The sequence below is a fragment of the Euprymna scolopes genome, chromosome 35 (genome assembly GCF_053919585.1).
Source record: "Euprymna scolopes isolate OS-2025 chromosome 35, ASM5391958v1, whole genome shotgun sequence".
Classification (NCBI taxonomy): Eukaryota; Metazoa; Mollusca; class Cephalopoda; order Sepiida; family Sepiolidae; genus Euprymna; species Euprymna scolopes.
The window spans coordinates 13265234-13291523 of NC_136516.1; the positions used below are offsets into that span (position 1 = coordinate 13265234).

The window sequence follows — 26290 nt, forward strand, 5'->3', positions numbered from 1 at the left end:
ATACAAAAAGTAACATCGTTTTTCATGCTTCAAAACCCCCTCATAAACTTTAAATCACTATATATATATATATATATATATATATATATATATATATATATATATATATATATATATATATATATATATATATATATATAAAATCTTTTAGTCTTGATAAGCAATGACTTGTTCATACAAAAAAAAATTTAGTTTTTACTAGAGATGGGATGATTCTAATATTTTTCCCTGTTTTCAATACAATTATCGATTATGTTCTAAATTCTCGAGATACATATTCTCATCAAGAATTGGAAACGGGGGGGGCATTTCGAGTTCTTCATTTTTCCCAGGCAACGCCCACGCACAGGTCTGCTAGTAAGATATATAGCAAATATTGATCCCAATAAGTCACGGGTGGTCCAGTTCTTTAATTAAAATGCTAATCTGGTAAAAATGAATCCAAAAATGAACGTGAATATAAATTACAAGTTTGTAAATGTTTTTGACTTGTGATGGGGGTATGAGACGAATGGATTCACCAATCATTTTTATAACCATCGGCTGTGCTAAACAACCAATGAAAACGTCGCAAAATTATTATAAAAATTGTCGAATTTTGGATTCAATCAGTTCGCCGTTTGCTACGTCACAGACCGCATTTAATTCTTCGCCGCCATCTTGATTGCTGATCTGAACTACGCCGCCATCTTGGTTACTGATCTGAACTACACCGCCTACTGATCTGAACTACGCCGCCATCTTTGTTCAACACAATATCTCAGAACTTAAGAGGTTAACTACGCCACAGACCACATTTGATTCTTGGTCGCCATCTTGGTTACTGATCTGACCTATGCCACCATCTTTGTTCAACATAATATCTCAGAACTTAAGAGGTTAACTACACCACGGACCGCATTTGATTCTTAGTCGCCATCTTGGTTACTGATCTGAACTACGCCGCCATCTTTGTTCAACACAATGTCTCAAAACTTAATACAAGTTTTAAACCGGACAATGCTGAGTGACCTTGCTAATTTAGGAAATTGTTAACGAAATATTTTCAAATGTAGCCTCTTCCCAAAATGTGGATCACTTCCCTTTTTTTTTTCATAAGAAACGTCTCTTGCATCTTAAGAAAATATGCGTGTCAATTCACACACACACACACACACACACACACACACACATACACACAACGTGTATGCTTGCGAATATATATACATACTCGAAACTTAGATGTTCGCATAACTTGTAAATGACAAGTGCAGCCTCGCGATGCGATAAACTTATATCTACTCAAAGCATACATAAAAAATTTTAATGCTTAGAAGTTTAACCATTGTTGAATTTTTATGCCAAGCCACTTGTTTCCGTTTCATTCAGGAAATAACAGCTTGCGGCAAAATGAAGCCGTTACAAGGATGGAATTCACTTCACCTACGTCCTCATAGTCTTGGCCGTTTTTGAATATGGAATAACCTTGTATCTGTCATGTGTGGTTCCGAGTAGTCCTATGAGGTCCACCTTCCCAAGGTCACTGCCTCACATTTTTTGGGTGGAGAATTGGTTGGTTGGTTGGTTGTTTTTGTTTTACGGCATATCAACCTTTTTCAGGTTATTTAATGCCAAATCTAGTTATTTTGAGGAACGATTTTTAATGGAGTATATTTTTTTTTAAGTCAAATTCTATTTAACCCATAGTTGGGACCCTAACAGGTACTACCACTCCGGGTCAGAATGGACCTGAGAGCAATGGCAATTAAAGGGTGGCTCCACACTCCTCAAGGCCCGCAAGGTGGGGCCTCACCATCGGATATAGTACCAAAATTTTATTTGAATGTAGAGCTTCATTTAATATCAAAATTTTATTTGAATATAGAGCTTGATTTAGTACCAAAATTTTATTTGAATGTGGAGCTTGATTTTGTACCAAAAATTTATTTGAATGTGGAGCTTGATTTTGTACCAAAATTTTATTTGAATGTGGAGCTGGATTTTGTACCAAAATATGCAAAATATGTTTCTTGCATTTTATTGTTTGGATTATTCAAACTACTATTCTCATCTTAGTGTTATTTTTCACAACATTTTCGCCCACATTACTGTATCTCCCTACCCAAAATACATTAAAGATATTAAATTAAATTTTCCTTTACGTCTCAAACGTTGAGTTAAGAAAGAAATGAAGAACATTAATTTTACTCAATTAAAATTGGAACAGCCAAGCATGTCGGGTCTCCCTCCATATGTGAAAAAATTACTTTCACCATGAATAATATTTGTGCAACATTTTTTTTTTAAATCCAAGGTGTAATCATTGAGAAAAATGTAAACAGACGAATGATTTTGAGGCAATTTTACCCCTATAATGCCACCTGGGTGGGACAACTAGAGTTATCCCAGAAAATTCGTCCTGGCAAAAATTTATTTTCCCCATAAATAAGGTTTGTGCAAAATTTAAAAAAAACCCAAGGCATCGTTATCGAAAAAAGTGTGAACAAACTTACAAACAGGAGTGAATTACTGGGTCCAATTTTTCCTTTGTTGGGGAACCAATAAGGATTCTTGACATAAGGTTTATCATCAATTGTATCTTGATTTTAATCTTCACTAGCAGGGAGACCCGACATCGCCCAGGATTGAATGAGGATCAATGAATGTTCCACACAATACTTTTATTGTCATCGAAATTGATGAAATCGCCTATTTTTTCAATCATATCGATTGATTGCCTGCTCTAGTTGGAGAACCACTGTGTTGCACCAGGAGGAAATTTCACATGCTTCCCCACAGTGTGACTTAGTCAACAATATATTGTAGTCTACATTGCACTGTAGAGAGCCTACTGTTGATTTTATAAAATTATTTTCATATATAATTGCTTGCATTAAAATTTAAAATGCAAAATCATTTCAAACGCGCCCATATCTTAAATAACCTACTATTGCTTTTATATGTCTATCCCTTCTTCGTGTGCGATGATAAAGCTTCTCAAATGCACTTATGATGTTAGGCTTTATAAGTTTTTAACTTTGTTCAAAATCAGACTGTTTCTTCTTTAAACATATATTTTTGATTATTGATTAAGGATTTTCACTACTTATCAGAGGCATTCCAATACAAAGCTTATTTAAGAACACTCACAGACACAAAGTATATTTGTATGAAATTTCATAAAAAATCAACCTAGTCAATTCGAAGTCCATAGGGAACGAACTCACACACACACACACACACACACACACACAAAGTGCCTTTAATATGTAAGTATAGAGATAAGGAGACATAAAAGTGGTTCATTCCGGTAATTACAGGAGCAACCAAACTCATGAAAAAGAATCTGAAAAACTAACTGGCAAATATACTCGGTGAAACAAGTGCAAGAGATATATAAACAATTGCACTTAAAGGAACGGCTAGAATCTTAAAAAGATCTCTCGGTTGGAGTGACTGAAATAGTGGGCGAATGTCTGGCATCCAGTAGGATGCCTCATCTCCAAAAAAAAACAAAATAAGAAAATTAAAACAAACAAAAAGAGTTCAAAACTGTTCTGAGACATCTCCTGTTTTTGCAACAATCATATTTTGTTCTTGTTAGCTTCTTAAATTATGTGGCTTCATGTCTTGTCTGGAGTGATTTCCATAATAAAATGATTGGATTGCAGAAAGGATTGTGAATTTTCTTAACGACTAGTCTGGGTGCCTGGCATTGAAGGTGTGTGTTGAGCAAAAAAAAAAAAAAAAAAAAAAAAAAAATTTGTAGCAAGCAGGCAGGCTCGAACCCGTGACGCAAAGGCAGAAAAGAAAGGAAAGGAGTGTGTGTAAGGATGTTGGTTGAGCAAAAAAAAAAAAAAAAAAGAAAAAAAAAGGAAAATTGCAAGTGCAAAAAAAATAGGAGTAGTAAGCAGAACTCGTAACGTGCCAGAAGAAAAAGAGGTGAAAAAAACAAACTCTTACAGATGTGCCAACCGTGGTTGTGACGTCACGGACGGTCAGAATAACGCCTTTTAACCAACGTCATGAACGCGAGGGTTGAATAACTTGCAAAAAATGTCAGCAAAAAAAATCGACCCTGCCTGTACAAAAGTGCCTGGATAAGGGTGAAGGAATTAATGTTTTTGGCCAATTTTTCGATATTTGTCGTCCAAAGGGTTGAGCTTCAAAATAAAACTAATCTTGTGAAAATCCGTCACCTCTGTCGAAAGTTTTAAGCAAACATACATACATACATACATTTAAGCAGGCAGGTGAGATTTATATTATAGACTAGCGAGGGGTACCCGGCGTTGCCCGGGTGTTTGGAGGTGTGTGGGTGGGTTAAAAAAAGGTAAGTATGAGGATCGAACCGGAACCGTTGAAGCAAAGTTGTGAAAAAAAAAACGTGCGACGTTAACCATTGCCCCACCACGACATGCTTACAGAAACACGTTTGAATTTATTTAATTACTTGGATTTAGCAGGTGCTCGTTTTAATGAGTTAATGAGGTCAAATTTGACTGCGGGATTTCATTTACTGCTGAACGCTTTTTTCCCCCAAGATGTTATAGGAAAAAGACTAACCCACATGCGGCGAGTGACAAATATTGAATATTTATCTTCCCGAAATCGAGCAAATGAAATAGACAGGCGAGCTTCGTTGTTAACTGTGAGATATTACGATTTATATGTGATATAAAAAGTTTTAAAAAGTTGTGAAGCGAGCGACCGCTTCTCTGAAAGAAGCCTTTTGTAGACACACAGAAAAAGCGAACACACATACATACGTACATTTTCGCTTTTATAGATTTCATAGGTGACAGTTAACCAAAAATGTTTTTTGCTATGAATGATATATTCTGCATGCCCTTTTTTTTTTAATGAGGGTGGAGGATGCTGAAGGGTTTGTAAAAAAAAAAAACATAAATAATAATTACTAATGCAACCACTAACCCTAGGTCCGAGTGGTAAGACTCCATAAAAAAACTTTCTTTAACCTTACAATTAATGATAATTTCAAGTACCCTCCGCAACAAAACCCCCTCACAAAACCACATATAATCACCTAAAAAAGTAGGTCTCCTCAATAAAAACAAAATACATAGAATTTAAAAAACATTTTAAAAAAAGTTTTTTAATTGGTTAATTGCCCTAAAACGCTAGAATAGTCCGGAAATGAGTTAAAAGACAAACATTTTAAGAATCTGTATGATTTACCTATTCGTGACAAAACGAAAATGTTATATTCAAAGAATAATAAATAAACTATTTATCCAGTAGTTTTATTCATAATTAAGAAAATAAAATTTTATGAGTAAGCAAAATGGGACTATCTCACATCGTCATTTTGAAGAAACAAGGGCAGATAACTCCACAATAATTCAAACTTGCGAGGTCAGCCTTGTAATGCATTCGATTTCCCATTAATCATTTAAAAATGATTTTCTTTATAAATATATATTATATTTGTCAAAGGAAAAGTTAGGTGCCTCCTTCCCTCTGCTAGTGTGTGGGAGGTCCCTGGGCAAGGTCGAGAACCTACTTTAGTCCTGCTGATCAGGGTAACGTGAGGTCATGGAAAGCAGGTGACCAATGTAGAGGATGGAATGATAAAATTGTTGCTCTAGAAAAGATGACATGATTCCATTTCTGTTTGATGAAAGCCGGTTTTCTTTTTTTGTTGCAGACCATCTACTAGTTGGCCAGTTGTGTACAAATCCCAAGAGCGATAAGAACCTTCTATCATGTCTGAAAGTGACACAATGTTCAACCAGCGAGATCGGCGATGCATTGCTGTACAACTCATGCTTTCTACTGATCCTAGTTATGGCAACAGGATCATTGCCAGCACACTCAAAATGCAAATACGGACGGTTCAATGCTTGAGGGATGTGCCCAGAGAGATGAAAAAAAATTTGCAACCATGTTTATGGTCTTCGGTATGGTTTCAATTAAGGGCCACATAATGCCACCTCACATCTTCGAAGTCGGCTTGAAAGTCAACACCAAAGTGTACCAGGATGTGCTGAAGAGTGTGGTGAGTGGTAATCCCCTGGTGCAATCAGGTGGCTGCTGGCAGACCCTGGATATTGCAGCAGGACTCAGCCCACAAGTCTGAAGATACCCAGTACACTTCTCTCACTAGCTTCACTTCTTACCAGACCTACACTAGCTGGACTACTTCGTTTGGTCATACATCAAAAACATCCCACAACATGATGATTGTTGTCATCCGCCGAGCATTCACCAAGCTCCCGCTGACACTTATAGAAAAGGTATACTCCCAGTTCCAAACCCATATCAAGACGGTGATTGAGGCTGAAGGCGGCTCCATTGAATAGATGTCAGTTCTACTACATAATCAAGTTACCTGAATTGATTTGTGTTTTAAAAAAATAGTATTTTGTGTTATAATTCTCCTAAATCTATTTAACAAAAACAAAACGACACGCATTTATTGTTGTGAGATTTTTTATTCAGTCCTGAAATTGAATTTGTCTGCCCCTGCTATGCACTCTCTAAATGTTCCAACTGAAAACCAAAAAGGTGTTGTAGATACACACCAGTGCTATTTTTTTTATTAACTGATATTGTCGAGTTGAAATAACTTAAATGTCTCACCTGTGCTTTTTCTTGATGTCTGTAAAAACTAAAATGTCTTCAGCTCCAATTCGTTTCCGATAACGCATCAAAGAACCAGCACACGAATTCATTAAGCCTTCATCAGCAACGTGAGAAAAAACAAATCCTTCGGCACGGATAAAATCCAAACCTAAAAAAAAAATAATAATAATTAATTATTGTCCGCTTTAAATTTAAAAACCATAGTATTTTTTTGTTTTGTTTCATTAAGTTATGAACACACTAACCATGACTAACCCTGATACAGCTAAATTTAAAAAAAAAACAAAAAAACAAAAAAAAACGAGGAATTAAATTCTCTCTAGGAAAATAATGACTATTAAAAAAGTGATATTAAAAATCAAATTTAGAATAAATATCATTTTTTCGAATTATTTGTTCTCATCTTGAGTATTATTTTCACAACGTTTCGGTCAATGTAACCTCTGACCTTCTCCAGGCGCAACTTGTCGAACTTGAGAATCTGCATGAAACTTTTTATTTAATTCACAGATGTAGCATTTTCTCGTTCTATCAGCCATGACTGGATAGATGTTAAAAGTAGTTCACAATTGTTTGAGTAACTTACAAATGAATTTTACCAAGTACTATATCCACTATGCCAGGGATTCTTGCAGACAATCCTAATATGAATTTTAGGAGCCTTAAACCTATATAATTGTGAGGCAAGGGTTGTACAATGCTCAACCACACTTCTCCTGAATCAGCACTGCTCGAGTCCAGAGGCAAGTAGAAGTTCAGAAAGACTGGAAACAATACCAAGATAAGTGTTTTAGTACTGACCAGGCTCAACATTGCTTAACCGGTGTGTCAACGTGATTTTGCCATATGTTGTGCTGTGAGAATTTCGAGCACCAGACGAAGTTTTCAGGGGTCACTGTGCTCTGTCAAGTGCACTGAGTGACTCGCCATAGTGAGAATAGTTGGGGAGACAGTCAATAAAGATACACCATTTTCAGGGAGAAAGATGTAAACAGAGGCCGAAGAGAGTTTGGCATAGACAACCAGATATAGGTCCCCTTTATTTGGATTTGAAACCGACAGTACTGATGTTTTTTATCTTCTGTAACAAATTATGTTCTTATTTTTTAAATTTTCTGAGTAATGGAGCACTCTGCATGAGTTGTTTCCAACTAACATTACATAAAAATGTATATATATATATGTATGAGAGAGAGAGAGAGAGAGTGAGAGAGAGAGAGAGAGAGAGTTAGTTTTTAAAATGAATAATTTATGTTACATATTTTATAATTATATGATTTCGTTTTGAACTCCACTCTTTGACTTGTTTTCATTTCATGATAATTTGAATGGATTTTTACGCCCTTTAAAAGGTTAATCTACCTCAATGAGACCACAGTACATCTTTAAAATATGTAACATACAGTTTTTAAAATAAATAATCTGTATTTTAGCTCTAACATTTGTGATCAAGCACTTTAATGGTTTCTTTTCACTATATCCCAACGCCCTATATATATATATATATATATATATATATGTATATATGAGGGACGTTCCAAAAGTAATACCTCTTATTTTTATTCCGCCTGAATGGCTCAGAAGAGATTGCAAATTGCATTGTTATTATTGAACTTATGCATTCATGACCTGAAAGTTTTAGTTCTCTGTTACAGATATTGACGGTATGAGACTCTAAGAAAGCCACCTGTGTCATGGATGTATGTCAGAAGCAGAGATGCATCACTGAATTCCTAGCAAAAGTGCATTGAGAATAGTGGAGTCTATGTCGAAAACTAAATTCTGGAGCACAAAAGATTGCTTATTTTAATGGTACCACTCCAGTCTTCGTAGCTCTCCAAGTTAAAAAAAGGAGGCTTTACTTATATATATATATATATATAGTCATCCACATACAGTACTGGTTCACTGTATCACAGCTCATCAGTGCGGTTAGACAGGCAACTGCTTCAAGCAAGGATCGAAACCCGACCGCCCATATGACAGTCAAGGCTTTGAACCATTATGCTAATCGGCAGCTGCTGTGCGGGTAGAGAATTAATGATGTTTTGACATTGTTCGAATACCTAAGCTCGATTTGCTTACACAAAGAGCATCGCTTAATACACTAATGGTATATCGTGTCCCATGTGTGTGTGCGTGTGTGTGTGTGTGTGTGTGTGTGTGTGTGTATATATATATATATATGTTTTGAACTCCATTTTCTGATTTGTTTTTATTTTGTGAGTCGCTGATGATGTGAATGGATTTTTAATGACCTTTAACAGGTTAATCCACCTCAATGAAATCATGGTACATGTCTGAAACATGTAATATATAGTTTTTAAAATAAATAATCTGTATTTCAGCTTTCACATTTGCCATCAATCACATTCTTGATTTCTTTCAAACACATTCTGATGCCATATATCTCTATCTCTACGAGGTGCCTACAATAAGTTTATAGACTTTTTTCGTATGGGCACTTTTATTGATAGTACACAAATAAAACTCTAGTCTCCTTCGAAGTAATCTTCTCCAGTTGCAATGTATGTGTTGTGCTATTCCAACAACTTCTGGAAGACCTTATGGATGTCCTATAGGGAAAGTTAGAAACTGTCTTGATGCTCATCTTAGTCAAACAGGATGAAGTTGTGGACTGGTGCATTCGTGCAAATCTTCTGTATTTTCAATTTCACAGTTCCTAAACTGACATCAAACTATGTACTTATTGTCTCTGTAGATATATATAAAATCAAGAGTAGGTTCTTTGATATGACAGTGGCGCATTCAAAATGAATGTTTCTATTTAAAGCCCAATTGCACCATGATAGTTGACTATTTTTAAACTTAAATTAAAGCCATAATCACGGCACAAGTAGTAAGGCCAGGCATATAAAATCAACAGTAGGTTCTTTGATATGACAGTGGCACATTTGAAATGAATGTTTCTGTTTAAAGCACAATTAAAGCATGATACTTGACTTTTGCATTTGAAACTTTCATTCAATTAATTATTTTATAAAATCAACAGTAGTTCTTTACAGTGCAATGTAGACTACAATGTATTGTGGATTAAGTCACTGTAGAGAGGCATGTGAGACTACTTTCCAATGCACAGTAAGGGGTCCCCAACTAGAGCAGGCAATCAATCAATTTGATTGAAAAATGGACGATATCATTGATTCTGATGGTAATAAAAATATAGGAGTATGAAACACTCGTTGATCATCATTCAATCCCAGGCAATGTCAGGTCTCTCTGCTAGTATATATATATATATATATATATATATATATATATATATATATATATATATATATATATATATATGGTTACGTTGGATATAAAACGACCACTCTATCACGTCACCTTACCATGCATAATACACAATCTAGTGCAATATTACATAACTGCCCCCCTTTTTGATGTGAGAAATTCTAGTCAACAACACAAAAATAATACACCACGAAATAAATGCCAAGAAGTTAAAAATACTTGAAACTGTATACATTAAAACGCAAAAACCTGCCCAAACATACTCAAATGCTTGTTGTAACTCCATTCCACCCCTACCCTCTTCAAGTGACCCAGTACTAACCACAGAGCAAGGCCCACACAGTGTTCGCACTACTATAAAAAAAAAAACTCTACCAGCGAACAATATTCTCACATGATCCTGATGCCGTCTTCTTGGACAGATGAATAGTACAACAGCGACCAACTTCAAACAACACACGCAACGTATATTAATTCATTTGATCCATACACCAAAAAGATCATCAGAAAAATTGAAAACATAAAAAAAAGGTCTGATTAAATGGAAGCTATCTGTCGTCTTTAAGAAATATATATATATATATATATATATATATATATATATATATATATATATATATATATATATATATTCGTTGCTCATCATTCAATCCCAGGCAACGTTGGGTTCCCTGCTAATATATATATATATATATATATATATATATATATATATATATATATATATATATATACATTAGCACTATAGTAAGTTATAAAATGCATATGGCGATTAAGCTACACTGAATATTCCGTGTTTCATCCACTCTGGGATTCTTCAGGCTTATGCGTAAATTCTGTTGTTGTTTGTCGTTTTTATATGCACCTCTTCTATTGAAATTTTAGTTAGCCAAACGAAAAACAACCACAGAATTCTTGCATAAGCCTGAAGAATCCTAGAGTGGATGAAACGCAGAATATTCAGTGTAGTTTAATCGCCATATACATTTTATAACTTACTAACTAGCTCTACCAACGTATTGAGCACTTTTGAAGTAAATACTTAAAGTTTACGCATAAATCTATACTTTCGTATATGAATTTTATGTGAGTAAATTAAGTATATATATATATATATATATATATATATATTCGTTGATCATCATTCAATCCAGGCAACGTTGGGTTTCGCTGCTAATATATATATATATATATATATATATATATATATATATATATATAGTTAGGTTGGATATAAAACGACCACTCTATCACGTCACCTTACCATGCATAATACGCAATCTCGTGCAATATATATATATATATATTAGCACTGGTGTTAATCGTGACACCTTCTACTGAAGGTTCCTGAAAGGATGAAAACATTAGTGTATGTAGGTATTTAATTATTATAGTAAATGATTATGTCAGCCCTTTTAAGAAACTCGTTTCTTATCGTTGAGCACTTTCAGTTGAATTAAGTCAGTCAATTTAGCTCTTATGCATAGATCATCAACGATTAGATCATTGTGACTGAAGTAAAAAAAACATTTAAAAATAAAATGTTTAAATTCAACATTATTTCATGCGGTTAATGGAGCCGAATGGTTATGGTCTTTGCTAATCAAGCCAGAGATGGCTTGTGTTGCCGGGTTCGAATCTACTGGTGTTAATCGTGACACCCTGCACTGAAGATTTCCGAAGAGATGAAAAACTAGTGTCTGTAGGTATTTATAGTAAATAATTATATATATATACTAGCATTTCAGCCCGGTGTTGCCCGGGTGTTTGGAGGTGTATGTTGAGCAAAAAAAAAAAAAAAAGTGGTAAATTTTTTAAACTTTGACCCCTATTATGCCCCTTAACATTTATTGTTTTGGGCTCAAATCAAGTTATTAAGTTAGATCGATGTCCAAGGAACTTATATCTAAAATTTCAAGTGTTTAGACCAAAAATTGGCAGAGGAGTTTGGTAGAGTTTTCAAAGGTTAAATTGTTGAACTTTGACCCCTTAACAGATAAATTTCTGGTCGAAAACCGATCACAAAGATTTTCCCAAATCTAAGTACCCTGTAGATCAAGTTTCAAATCTTTAGACTAAAAATTGACAGAGTTATTGTGTAGGGAAATGTACACAGATAGACAGACACGTTCACTTTATATATATATATATATATATATATATATATATATATATATATATATATATATATATATAATTATTTACTATAATAATTAAATACCTACAGACACTAATGTTTCATCCTTTTGGGGATCATCAGTGCAGGGTGTCACGATTAACACCAGTCGATAGATTCAAACCCGGCAACAGAAGCCATCTCTGGCTTGATTAGCAAGGACCTAATCCATTCGGCTACCGTTATCCATGAGAAATACTGTTGAAATTTAAACATTTATTTTTTAAATGCATTTTAACGTCTGCCAGAGTGATCTAATCATTATATGATGATCTGTGTATAAGAGCTAAATTGACCGACTTTTTATTTCAACTAAAAGTGCTCAATGATAAAAACAGGTTTAATATATATATATATATATATATATATATATATATAGCATTGACAAACCGGTTCTTGTCAGATCACCTAAGTTAAGCAACATTAGCCAGTACCAGATGGGTGACCATTTAGTAATTCTAGGTACTGTATGTGCTCTCCGCTTTTTTTTTTTTTAGAAGGTGGTCACCACTTATCAAAGCCCAGAAGCCACTCAGGGATAAGGGTTATTGTAAGTACAGTATGTTAATGTGGAGATTTAATAAAGTGCCTGCTTAAGGGGGCGGTTCATCGGGAATTTGTTTACGTTGGACTTGAAGACATCCAGGTTGTAGTCAGGTGGGAAGCAGGCAGACGGAACAGAGTTCCACAGGCGTGCAGTTCTAAGAAAGAAGCTTTGTTCATGGAATCTACGCTTTGATTTAGGCATAGATAAAGAGTGGGGAAAGCTTTTGACAGTGGATTCAGCTAGACGGGTGTTTTTCGTAAAAGATTGACGAGGGGGGGACCAGAGATTGGAGTTCAGACGAGCACCTGCCATGGAAATAACGATAAAACAAGGATAGGCTTGCAACGTCTCTTCTGCAGGAGAGAGGCTGCAGGGAAGAGAAAAGGGCATCCCCACTAAGCCACGAAGTCTATTTTGTACTCTGTCAAGGCAGGATAGGCTTTTTTAGCAGCTCCTTAGCAGTATCTTGGCATTGTTTCCAGTTGTCCTGAACCTTCACTTGCCACAGTATTTAACAACACAGACTCAGGAGAGGTGTGGTAGAGATTGCGCAACCCTTGCCACAAAAAAATTCTACGTGCAGGCACCCTTACAGTGGGTATCCATAGTCTGTCAAGACTGAAGGAAGCCACCACACACACACACACACACACACACACACACACACACACACATATATATATATTCAACACATAAACATGTATACATTTTCACACATTAGATTTGAACATGTGGGAATACACAGACACACTTCTTTCACACATAGGTCAACCATAGCAGATGAAGAAGCAGTGCGGGGGAGGGGAAGGGCTCTTCAATCTAACACAAACAAGGATCTCTCAATTCCAAGTTCAGCAGGCAGGCACACAAGTCACTTTGCTAACCAGAGCCATCTGGGAGGGACAGCGGAAGGAGGAGGAGGAGGAGGGCTTACTTTTGAAAGCATAAGTCCTCAAGTACATCCACATTCCAACTCTTTTTACAAAGGACAAAACTGGAATTGAGCTGGGAAGTTTTTTTTTTTTTTTATTTTTTTTTTTTTAATTCCCTTCTGATATGGCTCAGTTGTTCAAACCTGGAAAATAAATAAATAAATAAATAAAATGATACTCATCTCGAATGATAAGATAAGAACTGCATTGCGAGAAGCAGGGCCAATGATGGTGAAATTTGAAATCGCTTTGACTGTTTCAACCAAACTCTTCAATTATATTTGACTGTTTCAACCAAACTCTTCAATTATATTTGACTGTTTCAACCAAACGTTGATGTGAATTACAGGAAATACTTTTTTTTTTTTTTTCATAGATTTAGAATTCAAAAGAGGCGGAAATTAAATAGTTTTTATAAATATTTTTATCGGAAATAAATCACGGTTACACACACTCACACATACAAATATATATTCAAGCACGTCTGATTGAACACGACAGTTATTTTTTTCCCCGATTTTTCTGTATACCTTTTCCAGTCGCCGAGCGTTTTTTTTTAATTATTATTTCAGCATAGAATGGCGCCCAAACGTTGTTGTTGTTCGGCTATATTCTGCTCAAGCGCTTTCTATCGGTGTGACTGATTATCATCAGGGGCCTAAATAAACTATAAAATAAGAAAATAAGAAAATCCAAATTAAAAAATAAAAATTATTCGCCCCTAACCTTCCTGCACCCACCTTTATAGCCAATAAAAAAAAATTATAAATACAACAAGCCTCAAAGGAAAAAAAAAAGAAAACGATAATAACAACAATCACTCCTGATGATAATCGGACGCACTGATAGAAAGCGCTTGAGAATAATATGGCTGAACAATGGGCGTCATTCTGTACAACACGCCATAAATATAAATAAAAATAATAAAAAAGACCGCTCAGCGAATGGAAAAGATATCCAAAAAAAATCGGAAAAAAGAATAACTCTGTCATGTTCAATCAGACGTGCTTGAATAATGACTTGCTGCCAAAATATACAAACATATTCATATATATATAACTTTTTTAAACATTCCAAAATTACAGGACTATATGCTTAATTCACATTCATATTGTTTAAATTACTATGTTTTACACATGTTTCATTGAATGGCATAAACCAAACAAACCATCAGAGACTTTTCATTAGCTCATAAAAAAAGAAAGTATATATTGTTTTGTTTTTTTTGTTTTTTTTTTTTGTTGTTTATAAACTAATGAAAAGTCTCTGATGACTTGTTTGGCTTATGCCATTCAATGAAACACGTGTAAGACATATTAATTTAAACAATAAGAATGTGATTTAATTGCATATTCCTTTGGTTTTGAAATGTTTAATAAAGTCACATATGCTCTGCAAGTGTAAATCTATTTCCATTGAGCTTAATAAACCATCGCAATTTTAAGATAAACAGGCTCCTTCAGTCTTTAACGGATTATGGATACCCACGTAAGGGTGCCTGCACATTAAATTTTTTGTGGCAGGAGGTGCTCAATCTCTGACCACACCTCTCCTGGGTCGACAGTGTTAAATACCAGTGGTAAGTGAAGTGTATGTACAGGACGACTGGACGCAAATGCCGAGATAAGCAGAGAGCACATACAGCGCCTAGAATTCCGAAATGGTCACCCATCTGGTACTAACCAGCCTCAACATTGCTTAAGTTCGGTGATCTAATGAGAGCCAGTGTGTCAATGCGATTATGCTGCATTATTATTTAATTTTAAGATAGCCTTATTGAATATATACATATATTTGATTTAAAGAAAATGCATATATATATATATATATATATATATATATATATATATATACATGTATATATGTATGTATATATATACATATATATATGTATGTATATATATATATATATATGTATGTATATATATGTATATGTGTATATATATGCATATATATATGTATATATATGTATATATATGTATGTATATATATATATATGTATATATATGATTGTGTAATTGAAATGAAATGAGTGTATCTTTGTTTTGTTATTTATTTACTGATTATATATATTAATTATTATACATAATATTTTTAATGGTTTAAGTTATTTAGCATGTGTTTAAATTTAAATTCTGTTCTTTTAATATGAGTTTACTTATTAAATGCGATAAATTGTAGAAACCTACAGTGCATTCAGAGAATTGCTATTTTTTATATCTCTTGTGTTCATTGAGCCTTTTCTCTAGTCCATGTTGAGTTTCACCAATGTATATATGATGGCAATTATGACATGGGACAGTATATATACCTGCAATCAGTAACCAAGATGGCGGCCAAGAATCAAATGCGGTCTGTGGTGTAGTTAACCTGTTAAGTTTTGAGACATTGTGTTGAACAAAGATGACGGCGTAGTTCAGATCAGTAACCAAGATGGCGGCCAAGAATCAAATGCGGTCCGTGACGTAGTTAACGGTGAACTGATTGAATCCAAAATTCGACAATTTTTATAATAATTTTGAAACGTTTTCATTGGTTGTTTAGCACAGCCGGTGGTTATAAAAATGATTGGCGAATCCATTCGTCTCATACCCCCATTAGGAGTCAAAAACATTTTACACTTGTGTTCATTGAGCCTTTTCTCTAGTCCACGTTGAGTTTCACCAATGTATATATGATGGCAATTATGACATGAGACAGTATATATACCTGCATTGGATATGGGTTTGTTTTGGAATTTTTTTTTTTTTAATGTTTGTTTTATAGTTTGTGATTATTATTGGCATTCCTAGTTTGGTCGGAGTGTTGCAAATTATTGCATTATTGGCGAAGATGTCTGTTTATGAGAGCAGTGTCTGGTGTATATGATTTTTACTTATCGATCCTTGAAAATATTTGTGTAGCTTTTTTCCTTTGGATTTAATATAAAATATGTGGGGTATTGCAATGTGTTCAAAGTTTTTGTGAGGTATTTAAATTCTTCATCCAGATATTCTGAACTATAAATTTGAATGCAAGTAGGAAGAAATTGATTATCATGCCTCTTTTTAGTGTGAGTGGAAAAGTATGTAATCATTTTTGTGTGTAGTTTTGCGGTGAACTTTGAAGGATAGTTTATTGTTGGATTTTATAATAAATATGTCTAGAAATGGTATTGAGTGATTGTTTCAGGGATAAACTTTATGGGTCTAATTTGTTTTTAATATTCTTTATGTGCGTGTTTTCGGGAAGAAAAATTAAAATGTCGTCAATATATCTAAAGTATTCTGTGTTTGTAGGTAATTTAAACTTGAAATTCTAGGAATTCTAACAAAAAGCAGGCTAATAGTACTCCACTAAAAGGTTTGTATTGTACACATAGATGCAAAAAAGGATTACCGGGTTTTCAATTCACTAATGGCGTCTGATTCTCTCTTTAACACGGTAAGTTTGGGAAAAGGTGTTATAAATAAAAAAAAACGGATAAAATACTGTTAAAAACTCGCTCAATATATGTTACCGTGAAATAGGTTGACATATATTCGGCGGGTTTTTAATAGTATTTTGTATAGTTTTTTATTTATAACACCTTTTCCCAAACTTACGGTGTTAAAGAGGGTGTGAGACGCCATCTTGAATTTTCCAATACATCGGTAAACACTGTATGTTTTTCGAGCTGAATAAATATGTTACATTGAATAAAAACATAAAAAATATATCCAGTTTGGTAGAAAAGTAACTTATCTTGCCTTTGATAACATTTATTTGTTATATATTTGTTTTTTGACAACTTTTTCGAATCCATGTGTACAGTAATACAAACCCGGATTACTGATAAGAAGACTGAAATTTTGCGTGTAGAGATTATTAGTGAATTGAAAATAAGTCATATCAGTTATAAGTCTGATAATTTTTTATAAAGGTGTCAGGAAAAAAAGGTAAGTCAATGTCAGGACTCTACGGACAAATTTATCTTTAGTTGACCTTTGACAACTAAATATTTTCGTTTACTAGCCAAATAGAAAAGTTACTAGCCAAACCCACATGATTTTTCGAATATGACATCTTTGTTCTATGACAAATATGTACATCATAAAGATGTTTTTGTATTTTTTTTAATAAGTAATTCTAAATATACACTAAATTTTATGTTGATACTTGAAGGTATAAACATTCAAATTTTCTCAGATAATAAGTCTTTGTTTAAAAAAAAAGTAAAGTATATTGTTTTATATATATATGTTTATGTTTTATATATTACATTGTTTATTGTTTAAATAATTTGACTTTACTCGTTTTATTAAAAAAAGTTGAAAAGATATTTTTCACTCAGCAGTGAGCTTTGCAAGAGTGTCGTTGAATACAAACGCCAAAAGATAAGCGTTTCATTATTTCTAGTCGCCACTTTGAAAATTCACTCGCAAATGCAACTATTTCACTCGAAATGTAGAGCCCCAAATGTTGCTTTTTTTTTAGATGAGTAAATTTAAGATTAGTTAGACATATTAGATCTAAGCTGTGTATAATTTTGCTTTGTACATTAATGTTTTTTTTATTTTGTTGAGTAAATCTCCAGAGTTTTTATGTGGGAGGTGCTAATAGTGGCCATTAATGGAGTTAGGATATTGGACATGACTCGGGTGATTTTATATATAGCGATGCCAGATATTATAGGCCATATAGGGATTTGTGGAGAATATATAATGTGGGAATATTGGGGGTTGTTTTCATTATAGGATATCCACGTTTTGTTGTTTTTTTTATAAACTTATAGTAGTAATTAGAAAAAGAAGTTGGTTTTATGGGAAAGAGAGTGAGACTAGCCGCGAGAATTCTCAAGATTTGAGAGGAATAAGAGACTGTGCTTTTGCTCAAGCAGAGAAAACGGTGAGAGGAGAGAAAAATCCCTTTCTAAAGAAAGTTCCAGCTCAAAGTGAGAAAGAAAGTAGAGGCTGAAAAGACCTAGCAGATTTGAAAGCTTTTAAAAAATAAACTTGTTAAAAGTTTTAATGCATTGAAACTTTTAAAAAGTTTATGAAATAAAGAGGAAGCAGAAACCAAAGTTGTCCTAAAGTCATAAAGTCGTCAAGGCAGTCGCGGATACTTTTAGGAGCTCCAACCCAAACGTGACAGCAGTATTCCATCCTGAGTTGTATTTGACTTGTACACGTAGAGGATAGCATAGTAGTTATAAATAAAATCATTTTCAAGCGATTAAGCGAAATTCCGGGGCATTACAATGATGTATTCTAAACTATTTCTTAAGAGCTATTTTAAGAGGCAGTTAACTGGTAATGAATTTCAAACACAAAAAAATACAAAATGGCCAAAAACAAAATGGCCGAAAGCAAAATAGCCAAAAAACAAAACAAAAAAAAAAAACAAAAGAAAAAAGCAAAATAACCCAAAATGAAATAATCGAAACTAAAATGTCTAAAAACAAAGTGACCGCATATAACGAATTTCAAATTGGCACTGGAAGATCATCGATCATCATGTAGTCATAAAATTTGATTTTCTTTTTTGTAAAAAGTATTTACTTGATCAATTTGCGTGATACGTACACACCATGAAGATTTTTCTTTAGTTGTGAATTGCTGAAAATGTAATTAAAATTAGATGATTTTGGTTTCATTGTCGATTTAAAAAATTAACTCATTACTTTGTTTAGAAAGAGAAGTTTTCTAGTGGAACTCCATATCGCATAATAGGAGGGAGTGGGAGATGCAGTGACAAAATCCCACCCCTTCACTGTTGAGCTCCCAAAACGCCAAAAAGTCTTCTACTCTACTAGTTTTTTCCCTCAAACTGCTAGGCTTTGGAATCCCCTACCTGTTTCCTGCTTTCCTGATTGTACTAACATGCAGAAGTTTAAATCTAATGTGAACAGGAATCTTTCTTCTGAATTCCCCCCCCCGTACCCTGTCCCCTGTTAGACATGATCCCAAATAGTAGCCCCTTTATATTCTAAGTGGCAATATGTCTTGCTTGAAACGAAAAAGAGAGAAAAAAAAAAAATTGAAGGTCAGCTATTTCAAAAGATGACATTATACATCATTTAATTTAAAAGCTGTGGAACTCTCTTCCGATCGCCTGCTTTCCAGCTGACTACAATCTGATTGTCTTCAAGTCCAATGTAAACAAGTTCTTGATGAACCGTCTGCCTAAGTAATCCAATTTTCAAAATTCCCACTACTTATGTTTACTATGCTAGAATCACATTGACTAATGTAGACCCATTAACGCTTATCCTCGGGTGGCTTCCAGGCCTTAATAAGTGGTGATCTCTGTGTAAAAAAAAAAAAAAAAAAATTGAAGGTCAGCCATTTCAAAAGATGACATCATGCATCATTTAAAAGCTGACACGTTATAAAAAGACAAATGCTGTACCAAATATATTTTCATTAAATGCGATTTTTTTTTTGTTTTCATGAAGTCTCAGTAAACTATTGCTTTAAAAGGTCAAATATGGCAAACGGTAAATATTTACAAGTTGGTTTAACAACATTGCTTCCATCTTGACAAACAAAATCATGGATGCTATTTATATTCTTATATATTTTGCACAATGATTATCATAAACAAGTTGAAACAACAAGATGTTGAATTATTTGGATTCTTTTTATTTTATTTGTTCACATAGGAGTCACCATTTATCAAGGCCCGGAGGCTACTTGAGGACAACCATATTGTAGTCAGTTGGAAAGCAGGAAAACGGAAGACAATTCCACAGGCATGCAGTTCTAAGAAAGAAGCTTTGTTCATGGAATCTACGTTTAGGTTTAGGCATTTAGGGGAAATTATTGATAGTGTTTTCAGCTAGATGAGTGTTTCTTGTGAAAGTTTAGCAAGGCAGACCCATAGATTGGAGCTCAGACGAACATTTGCCATGAAAATAATGATAAAACAGAGACAGGCTCGTGTCTCTTCTGTGAGAAAGAGGTTGCACGGAAGAGAAAAGGGCATTCCCTACTAGGCTACGAAGTCTATTTTGAACTCTGCCAAGGCAGGATAAGGTCTTTCTAGCAGATGTGGCAACAATACTCCATCCTTGAACGTATCTGGCTCTTATATAAGTAGAGAATTGCATCAGCAGTGAGATATCTACTGGATCGATAAAAGGATCCCACTATTTTTCTAGCAACCTTGGCAACGGACTAGTATTCTTATCTTGAGTATAATTCTCACAAGTTTTAGCCAACGTAACCTCCAGCCTTCTTCAGGTCCCAGAATCTTTTTGTTGAACTCTGGAATTTTTCCATCAAACTCGGAAATTTGCAAGGACCCATGGCATAGTGGATAAAGTACTTGGTAAAATTCAGTTGTAAGATTCAATCCTCAGTGCAGGCAACGCTAAAAAATACAACTGCAAATTACTTAAGACTTCTATCCAGTCATGGCTGACAGAAAGTGGGCATTCTTTTTTTTTTTTTTTTTACAAGGTGGCCACCCCTTATCAAGGCCCGGAAACCACTCGGGGATAAGGGTTATTGCGTTTACAGTACGTTAGTATTGGAGATTTGATAAAGTGTCTTACTTAAGGGGGCGGTTCATCAGCATTCTATTCATATGGCTTAAATAACGGGTTCTGTTTGAAATTCTGTGCAGATTCCTGTAGTAATACCAAGAATCTTTCTGTTGAATTCAGGAATTTGTATGGAATTTGGAACAGAACTCTTTATTTAACTCATAAGGGTAGCATGTTCTCATTCCATCAGCCAGAGTAAATAAAGAGAGATGAAAAGAGAGAGAAGGGTGAAAAAAAGGAAGGGATGAAAAAAAAAAGAGATGTAAAAAGACGTTTAAAAAAAAAGAGAGGGATAACAAAAGAGAGATAATAAAAAGACGTATATAAAAAAGGGGGTATAAAAAAGGGGGTATAAATAAAAGAGCAATAAGATTAAGCAACTCAGATTGATAAGCAAAGTGGTCACAAAGGAAATGGATGCATGCAAAGATTATGACAATATCAGCATTTCCCATGGATGTACCCGTTGGTCCAGTATAAAAGTATTCAGAAAAAAAAAGTGAAGTGAAATAAGACATATATATATATATATATATATATATATATATAATATAATGAAAGGAAAAACAAAAAAGAGTATCAATATGTCAGAGAGATTGCTATTTAGGTTTGACTTTATATTAATTTTTTTTTTTTTCATTAACTGTTTAAGCTGAATTATTAAAATAAGAGAAGCATCAAGAAGGATAATATATAAATATTAAAAATGATAAGACGATGCGATTCAAGATTGATAAACAAAATAACCAAAATCAAAATGGCTGAACAAAAAAAAAAAAAATGGCGACATATAACAATTATGACACCGTCAGTATTTCCTATGGATGTACTTGTTGGCTCAGCACATAGACAGATTCAGAAAAAAACTGAAGTAAAATAAAATATATTTCTGCCAATAACTGTGATACAAAAAATGAAAAATAAGATGGTCTAAATCAAGTATCAATATGTCAGGGAGATTGCTATTTAACCCTGTCTTTATATTTAATTTTTTTTATTTTTCATTAAATGTTGAAATTCAATTATTAAAATAAGAAAAGCATCAAAAAGGATAATATGTAAATATTAAGAATGATAAGATCATGTGATTCAAGATTGATAAACAAAATGACTGAAAACAAAATGGCTGAAAACAAAATGGCCGAAAACAAAATGGCTGAAGACAAAATGGCTAACAACAAAATGGCCGAAAATAAAATGGCCAACAACAAAATGGCTGAAAACAAAATGGCCGAAAACAAAGTAGCCAGAAACAAAATAGCCAAATAAATAGCAAAATAACTAAAAACGAAATAACAAAAAACAAAATGGCCGCGTATAACGATTATGGCAATATCAGCATTTTACATGGATGTACTTGTTGGCTGAGTACTTGAGCGCATTCAATTTGATATAAAACTTTTCAAATGGTAAGACTGATAGGAATGAGGTGCACAAAAACCTGTTATGCCCTACTTTTCTCACCTTGTCAGGGCAGAGTCAATTGTTTACAAGAATGACATTTAACTGAATCCGAGTTGGAAAGGTTGATTGATGTTTAGATAGCAGTCAAAGTAATGTTCTAAATCAACTCAGAATTTGGCAGCAGAAGATCTCGTCTTCAATAATGAAAAGGCCACTCGGACATACATTCCAGTTGAAGTTTTTTGTTTTGTTTTGTTTTTTGTTTGTTTGGTGTTTTTTTTTTCAAAAATCACTGTTCTACAATTCAAATCGATGAGGAATAAAGGGGAGGAAAAATTTCGTTAAAAATAAAAATAAAATGTAAAACATGTGTTAGGATTCATATGATCACCATAATATAAACAGAACAGCTTTACACCACTTTTATGCCCTCCTTACAAAGATTAAAATCATCATATAATAGCAAGTAAACCTTATGTTTAGAATCCTTGTTTCAATTTTAATCAAAATTCATTGAATGATTTTGATTCTAGACATTATCTAAAATTCGAGGCTTACACTTAATGGTTTTAAGAATAAATTTGAATTCAAGGAATCTTGCTTTAATTGCTGCCTAATGACTATGGATAAAATTCAATCCAAATCTCAAATATTGGAATTTTCAAAATGGAAAATTGTGCCAATAATGTGCCTTCTAAAACCCTCTTAAAAATTGAGCACTTACATAGAAAATAATGATGAAATAGAGAGCAACTAGCAAGGTTTCTTCTGTGAGAAAGGGACTGTAGAGAAAAGATTGTCTCCCACTAGATTTCAAAGTGAATTTTCTACTCTGTCAAGGCAAGGAAGAATGCTCATAGTGGTACCTCTCCAGATGTGACACCAGTATTCCATCTTTTTTTTTTTTTTTTCACACAGACATCACCATATTATCAAGGCCAAGAGGCCACTCGAGGTTAAGGGTTAAAGAGTGTACAGCAGAAATTGGACAATATAGTAATCAATTCGGTAAATTTGTTAACTTATATGGAACGGCTCATCAAGAACTTGTTTACGTTAGACTTGAAGACAACCATATTGTAGTTAGCCGGAAAGCAGGAAAACGGAAGACAATTCCACAGGTGTGCAGTTCCAAGAAAGAAGCTTTGTTCATGGAATCTACATTTAGGTTTAGGCACAGATAAAGAGTGGGGGGAATTATTGATAGTGTTTTCAGCTAGACGAGTGTTTCTTGTGAAAGTTTGGCAAGGGGGGACCATAGACTGGAGCTCAGTCGAACACTTTCCATGAAAATAACGATAAAGCAGAGACAAACTCGTAGCATCTCTTCTGTGCAAAAGAGGTTGCAGGGAAGAGAAAAGGACATCTCTCTCCTACGAGGCTACGAAGTTTATTTTGAACTCTATCAAGGCAGGACAAGTCCTTTCTAGCAGCTCTTGCCCAGATGTGGCAACAGTACTCCATCCTTGGACGTACCTGGCTCTTATATAGATAGAGAATTGCATCAGCAGTGAGATATCTACTGGATCGATAGAAGGATCCCACCATTTTTCCAGCGGCCTTGGCAACAGATTTGATGTATGTATTCCATTTAAGATCAGGAGTAAAGGTCAAGCTCAGAAGCTTAGGGCAAATTTGACCCTTATACAGGTAGTGAATCTGGAGTCAGGTATTTTCTGGAGTGGTAGAATGATCCAACCATTTCGTTAGCAACCTTAGCAATGGATCTGATGTAAGTTATATCCATTTCAATTATTGAATGAACCTTGGTCCTAAGAGCTTTACAAAGCAAGGGTCTTCCTCAAAGACAGAGCCATTCATTTCAGCTAGGGCAAAGAGAGAACTAAAGGAGTCTTAAGAAGAAACTGAAATTCAGGGAATCTTGCTTAATTGGTGCCTAATGACTATGGATCAAATTTAATGCAAATCTGAAATATTTGGATTTTTGAATGGAAGGTTGTGTGCTGAGACGAAACTTTCAAAAGACAACATAAAACCATATACGGAATTTTTTCTTGCATTCTCCTCTGAAAACAACTTTTAATATTTACTTCTGTTATGGTTGATTCTTGATTATGCCATTCAAATAATGCATTCTTATTTACAAAAAGATATTGGATATCTATAGCGTGTTCAATGGCCATCTCCTTTAGGTTTACTGTCATCTTCTTTTAGCTTTACCGCCATCTTCTTTTAGCTTTACCACCATCTTCTTTAAGCCTTACCAGCATCTATTTTTAGCTTTACAGTCATCTTCTTTTTGCCTTACTGTCATCTTATTTTAACATTATCTTCATCTTTTTAGTTTTACCGCAATCTTCTTTAAGCATGTCCGCCATAATTCTCTTTTAGCTTTACCGTCATCTTGATGTACACAACACAAAAGCGTGTTATAATAATATTTTTTTCTTTGCAAAGTTCTTAAAAAAAAAATAAAAGTTTTCATCATAAAACTACAAACAATCAATTCAAATCATGCATTGAAGTTTAAAAGGTAAGTGCTATATCCCAATGTGAATTATACTTGTCTTATTTACAACTCAATTAAAGGCATCACTTTTTTGTTGCGCCAAGGGTCCTTGTAGACGATTCTAGTATGAATTTTGGATGCCTTAAACCTATTCTTGTTTTTTGATGTACAATCTTACTTATCACTAGGGCTAGGAGAACAGCATATTCTTTACATTGTTGTGACTCTCGAGTGTGTATCCGTTGATATCTTATATGCTTTCATATAGAGGGATGTGATTCTCGGTTGATTAACTGTGCCGGATATATGCTCGAAAGTCAAAAAAATGATAAGACTATTCCATTGTCATAGCCCTACTTATCAACATAGATCACTATTTTATTACCACATATTATTAATAATGACTTTATTATTTAGAGGTAAGCGTTCCAATTAGATTCTATATTAAGTCTAATAGATGATCACTGTCCAGCATAAGCCTTGCCTCTTTGAATCATCTTATTCTCTACCATTCTTCTCTGTCTATAATTTTTCACATTTTAGGGGCAGATGGTTTTCTATTTCCCTCAATATGTAGTCGGTCATAGTCGACTCTTCAATATCTCCACATATCATGACTGGTAACAGGATCTCACATCTTCTTTAAGTTTTATCGCCATCTTTAGTTTTACAGTCATCTTCTTTTTGCCTTACTGTAATCTTTTAACTTTACCTTCATCATCTTTTAACTTTACCATCATCTTCTTTTAGCTTTACCATCATCATCTTTTAGCTTTACCATTATCATTTTTTCGCTTTACCTTCATCATCTTTTAACTTTACCATCATCTTCTTTTAGCTTTACCATCATCATCTTTTAGCTTTACCATTATCATTTTTTCGCTTTACCTTCATCATCTTTTAACTTTACCATCATCATCTTTTCGCTTTACCATCATCATCTTTTCGCTTTACCATCATCATCTTTTAGCTTTACCATTATCATTTTTTCGCTTTACCTTCATCATCTTTTCGCTTTACCATCATCTTCTTTTAGCTTTACCATCATCATCTTTTAGCTTTACCATTATCATTTTTTCGCTTTACCTTCATCATCTTTTCGCTTTACCATCATCATCTTTTCGCTTTACCATCATCATCTTTTCGCTTTACCATCATCATCTTTTAGCTTTACCATCATCATTTTTTCGCTTTACCATCATCTTCTTTTTGCTTTACCATCATCATCTTTTAGCTTTACCTTCATCATCTTTTCGCTTTACCATCATCATCTTTTCGCTTTACCTTCATCATCTTTTCGCTTTACCATCATCATCTTTTCGCTTTACCTTCATCATCTTTTCGCTTTACCATCATCATCTTTTCGCTTTACCTTCATCATCTTTTCGCTTTACCATCATCATCTTTTAGC

At 34.0% G+C, this 26290-nt stretch overlaps 1 protein-coding gene across 1 annotated transcript in view; it reads right to left on the reverse strand.

The window, feature by feature from the left end:
- LOC145259694 (uncharacterized protein F13E9.13, mitochondrial-like) overlaps positions 1–26290 on the reverse strand; it is a 136036-nt gene that overhangs the window by 20279 nt on the left and 89467 nt on the right. Inside the window, exon 4 of the mRNA XM_080117363.1 lies at positions 6583–6733. Within this exon, the coding sequence (XP_079973489.1) occupies positions 6583–6733 (151 nt within the window). The remainder of the gene's footprint in view (positions 1–6582; positions 6734–26290) is intronic.